The sequence below is a fragment of the Rhinopithecus bieti genome, unplaced genomic scaffold (assembly GCF_001698545.2).
Source record: "Rhinopithecus bieti isolate Rb0 unplaced genomic scaffold, ASM169854v2 scaffold_30077, whole genome shotgun sequence".
In the NCBI taxonomy this organism is placed as follows: domain Eukaryota; kingdom Metazoa; phylum Chordata; class Mammalia; order Primates; family Cercopithecidae; genus Rhinopithecus; species Rhinopithecus bieti.
The window spans coordinates 90,123-98,710 of record NW_016812977.1 but is presented as its reverse complement, the minus strand read 5'-3'; the positions used below and the strand labels follow the sequence as shown (position 1 = coordinate 98,710).

General features: G+C 41.2%; 1 protein-coding gene across 1 annotated transcript in view; it reads left to right on the top strand.

Annotated features, from left to right (window-relative positions):
• STS (steroid sulfatase) overlaps nucleotides 1-8,588 on the top strand; it is a gene marked incomplete at its 3' end in the record, with an annotated part of 122,138 nt that overhangs the window by 91,523 nt on the left and 22,027 nt on the right. Inside the window, exon 7 of the mRNA XM_017847384.1 lies at nucleotides 1,930-2,067. Within this exon, the coding sequence (XP_017702873.1) occupies nucleotides 1,930-2,067 (138 nt within the window). The remainder of the gene's footprint in view (nucleotides 1-1,929; nucleotides 2,068-8,588) is intronic.

Below are 8,588 nucleotides of genomic sequence, written 5' to 3'. Positions count from 1 at the left end.
CCCCGCCACTGTTCTCATGGTAATAAATAGGTTTCACAAGATCTGATGGTTTTATGAGGGGGTTTCCCCTTTCGCTTGGCTGGCTCTCTCTCTTGCCTGCCGCCATGATTGTGAGGACTTCCCAGCCACGTGAAACTGTGAGTCAATTAAACCTCTTTTTCTTTGTAAGTTACCCAGTCTCGGGAGTGTCTTTATTTGCAATGTGAGAACAGACTAATACAGCAGGTTACTAAACCAGTACAAAAAATAGCTTGAGAGAGCACAGAAAAGAAACGGATTCTGCTTTTATGGTGATTAGGACTTGGGGCTGGGATAAGGGTCTCTTGCATGCAGACAGGGGCTTGCATAGTTCCAACCTCCCACTGGCGGTGAAGGAGGGAGCACCCAGGGTTTCTTATCAGCCTGAGTGGCATGAGCAGAAGAGGGAGAGATGAGGCTTAAAAACTCTTGGCACTCAAACGTTAAGAAGTGGAGTCAGGCTCTAATATACCAATCAAAGCCTAGCAGTATACAATGACTTATTAAATTAAATAAGCAGCATATGACTATGTAGAGCCCTGTGGAAACTGTACATTGTATACCTCTAGTTTGCTTATCATTGTCTTCTGATTTGAGAGCGGGGTGATAGCTTCCTAATCAGAAAGTCCAGGTTTCAGCTCCTTCTTCAAACTTCACCTTTCCTCTATTTTTTTCTTGCAGAAAATTATAAGCATATGCAGATATGGAATAGTACAGTTAAACCTCCATATGCCCTTCACTCATATTTAACAGTTATTAACTCCTGGCTAATCTTGTTGAATCTATATCCCAGACTCATTTATTCTCGTCCTGCATTCTTTTGAAGAAGACAGCAGCTATCATCTTCTTCACCACCTCCATTTCATCCTCGGGTATTTCAGGATGTATCTCTACAATATTTTTTTTCTCTCTGGTGTACGTTTTACTCCTCTGTGATTCTCCCTGAGTCTATCTACTCATCTGTTCAGGATTTGAGCATTTTGAGTTTTCAATCAGATTTGATTCTTACTTTCTGGTTCGCCCACTTCCCAACTATCTGAACTTGAACAAGTTGCCCTTTTACAGCATTGTTGCTCTACCGCTAAAATGAAGCTAGTGCTATTTACTCATAGGGTTCAGTGTGTTCTAAACAAGAAAATATGTAATACAATTCTCTATGTGTAGACAGTGCTCAACAGATGGTAGCAATTATTATTATTATTGTTGTTGCTATTATTTTTTGAGGGGTTATCTGGGGGTGGTATACAATGTTAGTTTTGGGGAAAGAAGGTGAGGACAGGAAGAATGTTGATATTTGTGATGGACAGTTTAGACTTGGGGAATAACTCCTGGTTCTTCCTCTATCAGTGAGGAATATTGATATTCATGTGAGGGATAGTTTAGATTTGGATATCTACCATAAATATTAAAAGAGAATATTCTCATAAAATATCTATATACCTATTTGTTCACATAAGAGGAACATCACTGGTTTAGTTTTCCCATCCTTATTTAGTTTTCCTTATTTCCCAATAAGGAAAAATGATAGACTTCTTTATAGCCTTAGGGCCAACACCAGCTGGTGAGAACAACCTTTCAGCTTCTTTCTTCTGGCACCTGCCTCCAAGTGGCTCTCCATCAATGGACCTGGTACTTATAGAATACTTTCTCAGGTCTCCCTGCAGAATTACTTCATGATACCCAGAGGTTCAAATGGCCCCTCTAAATGGCACTCAAGTCAATGAATCTTGGTGTCTATTCTAAGAACACAGCCACAGCCAGTCTTGATTGCATCACGTCTCATGTTGGGATAAAATCCAATTTGTAAGAACATTTACTTCCACCTTGAGAAATTAGCTGCCCATTGAGTAGGGCAACCATCTCCCTTTGCTTTGTGAATATGCATTTTACATGGAGTCTTTTCCCCTCCAGGGCAGATCTTGAACCTTCTAGATGAGCTGAGATTGGCTAATGATACCCTCATCTACTTCACATCGGACCAGGGAGCACATGTAGAAGAAGTGTCTTCCAAAGGAGAAATTCATGGTGGAAGTAATGGGATCTATAAAGGTGAGAAATGCTGGGATGGACAAGCTCTGGCCTCTTAGCTCATCTGCTGGTCACTTTTTTCTGATTTTAGAGCTTTTCCATAGTTCTTCTGCTACTTTGCAATAGGTAGTACTTCCTTCTGTCATGGAGACAGTTGGAAGGCCAAAGTGACCATTTCTGTTCTGGTTCCCACAGATTTTAAAAGCCCACATCCTGTGTCAAGACATTAGAATGAGATTATGTGTCTCCAAATGTTAATGCAGCCTCATATAATGTAACTGATTAAAACAAGAATTCCTCTACCCCGTATGTGGATTTCCTGTCACTACTGTAACAAATTGACACAAATTTATGGGCTTAAAACAAATTTATGAACTTACAATTCTAGAACTCAGAAGTTCAAAATGGATATCTCACTGATCTGAAATTAAGATGTCTGTAGGGCCTTCTACAAGCTCTTGGAGGGAATCTGTTTCCTTGACTTTTTCAGCTTCTGGGGACTTCCCACTTTCCTTGGCTCATGTCCCCTTCTTCATGCGGAAAGCTAACAATTCACTGTCTTCAAACCTCCCTGTCTGTCTCCGACCTTTGCTTCCATAATCTCGTCTCCTTCACTTACTCTGACACCCCCGCCTCCCTCTTATAAGGACCCTTGAGATTACATTCAGCCTGCTCGTATAATCCCACATCATCTTCCCATCTCAAGATCATGAACTTAATCTGCAAAGTCACTTTTGCCATGGGGTGTAACATGTTCACAGGTTCCAGGGATTAGGACGAGGGCATCTTTGGGAGACCATTATTCTGCCTATGTGAACCCACAATAGTATTTTGAGCTGATACTTCTTTTTAAAAAAATTTTTTTTGCAGCATTAGCTGAGCTACTTTCATGATGGGTCGGGCATCATGCTAGTCATTGGAGATATTTGATGAGACCCAGCTACTGGTTTATATAGTGTATACTCTTCCAATATAAGATAGACATATATAATGTCTAATATATACATTTAGATATATCTAATCTACTTAGACATAACTAATGTTTAATGTCTATATACGTTAGACATATCTAATGTCTAATATATACATATCTAATGTCTATCTTATATGACAGACATTACATGACATACAACGTGGCCCATTTCATAAAGTGATATGATACCTAAAAGGGCGTATTCATGCTGAGGGTTAGGACTCCCCAGCCAACTCTGCGGTGGATATGGGTTGAAGGTACAAGAAGAGATGATGCCTTAACCAAAAGGGAGGGTGAATCACAGTTTACCTGCAAGGTATGAAAGGATGATATAGGGAATGCTTTTATCTATCAATTTGTTTTGGAATATTGATTATCTTCTGTGTATCTTGCATTGGGTCAGACACAACAGTAAATATAAAACATGGTGTCTGCCCTGAAGGAAGTCATATTGAACTGGTAGGTGGGTGGGTAGATGATGGCTTGAAGCCTGGGAAGACCCAGTGCAATTTGACAAGGGCACTAACACTTGCATGCACAAGATACTAATGGCACAAGGGGAAAGAGAGCCTCACTTGGCTGAGGAGTTCCCAGGAATGTTTGCAAAGGAGATGCAGCTAGAAAGGAGGTCACCAGTGGGTCTGTGCATCTGCTCTCACTCCCCTTCTATCTCTTTCTGCCTTTGCAACCCCTTGCTCTCTTTTGTCATGCTAGAAAGAGGGAGAAGCAGCAAATAGCTTATTCTGCAAACTGCAAGGAGCTCAGTAAGGCCAGATTACACCACACCTGAGGCAAAGAGAAATAGTCCTCTGTAGTCTATCCCTCAGGCTGCAGATAGCTTATGAAGCCTTATACTTCTATTTACATCTCTATGTGCACATCTGGAGCCCTATGACCGGCTGAGCACCCAGACGCAGGAACCCTCTCCTACATCTTTTGTTACCTGGCACCTAGCACAAAAAGATGCCTGTTAGGTGCATCTGGCCAACCTTCATAGGCTGCTCAGACCTCCTCCCAGCCCCTTCCTTTAGGTCGTGTTACCTTGCTCAATGCAGGCAGGACACATGATCAATATGTAATGTGGGTTTGATTAATCAACCGGTGTGTTTAATCTGAACAGGATTAACCCCAGTAGGCTATCACTCTTTCAGCCCTTCTCTGTGTGCCATGTTACTTTAAAAGTAGTAAAAAGTGGAGACATGTATTTCTAATATATGAAGACATGGTGTTACCGGGCTGAACTGGGGTCCACTCACCCAGCGCAGTAAGGCCAAACATCCACACCGAGGTTTTACAGTGGGAGAAAGGAGGGTGTTTATTTGCAGGGCTACAAGCAAGTAGAATGAGGCATCTCTCACTTAAGATACCACTTCTCCAATGGTTTGCAAGCAAGGATTTTTAAAGCCTGGGAGGCAGAGGCTACAGGCAAAGTCATAAGTCGGTACATGGAGATTATACGTTGCTTTGACCTAAAAAGGCAGGACATCCCAAAGGGGTGCCCGCAGGTCATAGGTGGCTTCAAAGATTCCCTGATTTGCGATTGTTTTTTTTTGTTGTTTTNTTGTCTGAAAATTTGGGGTCAGCAAAACAAACATATCTGGCCTGTGGGCATGGCTTCCTCCAGGCCCCTTGGGAAGAAATTTGGAACAAAGAATGTCAGTCAGAGTTCAGTCCTCAGTTCCTCTTTACCTGGAGCCTAGATGCCAGCAGATGGCATTTTCCATTTGGAAGGGGTCCACTTTCTGAAAAACAACTATGGGACATATGTTAAAGTGTTATCTTTTGTTATTACAGGGAACCAAACATTTTATGGCTCTAACTTCCTTGTCTATTGTTTTACTCTATGATCACCTTCTTGCTTATCAGTTGCTCATTTACTTTTCAAAGCCTGCTAGGCGCCTGGAATTTTCTTTGAAGGAACTCAAGATTTTTCTTTCTTTCCCTGCCTGGGAGAGTCCAGCAGGCCTCTAAGAGGGGTCCCTGCTCCGTCTCATCGGTGTTTCAGTCTTATTTTCACGAGGCTATAACCTGTGTGGAGAGAGTTGTTTTTATTTCATTTTGTAGATGCCAGCGTCTCTAAAGACTAGAGTTCCAGGCTGCATTCCACGCTGCAGTTCATCCATCCATTCATTCTCTCTCTTAGTGCCTGTTCAATTCCAAAATAGCTTAGCAGCTGCCGAGGAGGAGAGATGTACATAAATCACAATACTAGAAGTGGTTGGAGAGTAATAGTTACTTAAGAAAGTTACATATGCAAGGCTGTAGAGCCTCAGGGCAGGGAGAGGGGACCCCTGACTGACAATCCGAGGGAGGCTTCATGGGGCAGAGAAGGAGAGGCATCACGTTTTGCATCGATAGTTCACCAGGGTTCAGAGACAGGAGAGGTATAGGTCAGAAAGGGAGCCCCAAGGGTCTTGAATGATGGCTGGGAACCCCAGTTTTATCGTACAACCCTGCAAGCATGTCAGGAGCTACTCCATGAATTTCTTTTTTGTTGTTTTAAAGAAATGTATTCGATGTATTAGAAATGTTTTGCTTGCATGCTAGAAATACCATGAATGCGCAACACGATTAATGTCTCAGCCACCGCTCTATTGCAAAGTATTGTCCTTTTGTCAAACTTACTTGCAATCAAGTTCACAGTGAAACGTTGTTAAAATACAGTGCCCTAAAAGGAAGATAAGGTTTCCTTCTAGTTATGGGAAGTAGGCTTCTTAGTGTCAAGACATCTTGTTCTCTAAAGCTGCAAACTCAAACACACACCTATGGTTTATGCAGACACAGAGAAATCATAGGATTTAACACCCTGTTTAAAATAGCATCTTTTTCTAAACAATCATGACTTCTACTATCCATCAAAACCCTTCAATGGACTTTGCTATTTGAAATTTTTTTTTTTCCTTTTGAGAGAATCTTGCTCTGTCACCCAGGCAGCAGAGCCATCTTAGTATTTGAACTTAATGATTCTCCTGTATTCCCAAGTCAAATCTGTTTCCCTAGTGAAATCTATAGGCTTCATCAATGACGGGGTAGATAAAGAAAATGTGTATATATATACCATGGAATACTATGAAGCCATAAAAAAGAATGAGATCATGTCTTTTGTAACTTAGATAGAGCTGGAGGCTATTATCCTTAGCAAACTAATAATGCAGGAACAGAAAACCAAATACCATGTGTTCTCACTTATAAGTGAGAGCTAAATGATGAGAACTTACAAACACATAAAAGAAAACAACAAAGACTGGGGTCCGTTTGAGCCGGGAGGGTGGGAGGAGGGAAAGGAGCAGAAAAGATCACTATTGGGTACTAGGCTAAATACCTGTGTGATTAAATAATTTGTACACCAACCCCCATGACATGAGTTTACCTGTCTAACAAAGCAACCTTCACGTGAATCCCCAAATCTAAAATAAAAGTTAAACATAAATAAATAAATAAAATATACCAGACTTCCTGTTTAAAAAAAAAAAAAAAATCAGTGGGCTAATTTGATAGAATGGCTAGGATTAAATCATCCTTCCATTAAATTCAGCTGGTTATTCCTTTTAATAAGAGATACATTACATGTCTACCGCAGTCTACATTTAAAAAACAATTATTTAATATTCCAGGGGTGAGGGAGTAGTAACAGGACTGTTTCATTTTTTTAAGGAAATGACTTTGCAGTATGATTCTTCTGTTTAGATTTGGATATGGGTAAATTTTGTCTTTGTCAAAATGTTCTAGCATAAAGGGAAATTGGGAAATAAGGGTAGGGTCAAATGTATACTTTGGGTATAATTCTGTTCAAAGTTTAGAAATCTTGGCAATAAGTCCTTTATAGAGTAGTTGCTAAAATATTTCCCTCTGAGATCCTTCTAAAATAAATTTTCTTGTATTGTCCACATGCTTTGAATGATCGTGTCAACCTAATAAAACCAATTTTCTAAGGAATAATTTATCTTCCCATTTAATAATTGAGAAATCATTGTCTCCATTAGGGCTTCCAGTTAATTTGACTGTGTTCCCATATCATGTGATTATGATTTTCACAGACAACAAGATAAATAAGTAAACCACTGAACATCCCATAGCCTGTGACCCTTTGTAGCTGTTAAATATAAAATTTTCCATCAGGGCTATTGACATTTGAAAATGTTCACATTGCTTCTTTGGAACCTTAGGAGTAGAAAACATTACTTGAAACTAATAGAGGATTTAAGATTTCTACACAATCCTTAACTCTTTCTAGGGAATTTAGTTGATGGCTCTCAATGTATATTCCTGCACCCTGGACAGGCATTGGATCTATTTGGATCAGCCTGGTGGGTGAGTCTTGAGAAGACACTTCATTCTGCACTTGCATCTGTGTCAAGGCAGTAGAACAGAAAGGAGTTCAAGCTGAGAATCCTGAAAATTGCAGTTCTCTTATTGAAGAAGCGAGTGACCCCACCCCTAGCTTCACTTGTCTAAATCAGGGTTCTAAGCCTTTGAGCCTCTCTTTGCAAACGGAGTTGCAAATGAATTCATGGAAGTTTCTTCTCAACCTTCACTGCAGCTGCTTCTTACCTGATCCACCTCTCAATGTTGGAGACCTCCAGGGCTCTGTCCTGGGCCCCCTTCCCTTCTTTATCTTCACACTTGCCCTACCTGATGTCATCCAAATCCAGGACCTCATATGACATCCAACTGCAGGGCATCCCACATACAGAGCCAGGACCCTGCTGTGGAGGTCCACATTGCTATGTCCAGCTGCCCGCTTGCCACACGACCTGGAAGCTCAGTAGGCATGTCATCTCGGAAAGATGCAAGCTAGACATCAAATGCAAGCTAGCCCAAGCCCACACATCCCCATATCTGCATGATCTTATTGAATGCTTTACCCAGTGACTGAACCTCAGTGCTACGATGTTTGCTGGTTGTGGGCTTGTTTTATTTTGCCTCTCTTTAACCCCTATGTATCCCATATTTTGGAATCACATCCTATTCACTTTATTTTCTAAGTTTATCTGACATTGGTCCTCTTTTGTCAGTTGTATCAATTTTCCATCTTGTCCAGGCCACTGTGGTCTGCCCTATGGACTTCTCCAGTGTGCTTCTTGGTGGTCTCCCTAATTCTTTGTTCTCACAAAATTCCATTCTCCACCCAGACACTGGAGTGAGATTTCATAAACATAATGTCAATGTACTATATTGAATTTCTAAGGACTGATGTAACCATTAGTACCACAAACTGGGTGGCTTAAAAGCAGCAGAAAGTTGTTTTCTCTCAGTTCTGGGGGCCAGGAGTCTGAAAGCAAGGTGCTGGAAGTGCTGGGATCCCAACAAAACCTCTAGGGGAGAATCCTTTGTTGTTCTGCCATTAATTCTTAACCTTCCTTGACTTGTAGATGTATCAGTCCAATCTCTGCCTCCACCTTCACATGTTTTTTTTCCTTTCTTCAAACACTCTAGTATCAACCAGGCATGGTGGCTCACACCTGTAATCCTAGCACTTTGGGAGGCTGAGATGGGAGGATCACTTGAGCTCAGGAGGTCGAGGCTGCACCACTGCACTCCAGCCTGGGCAACAAACAAACGAACAGAA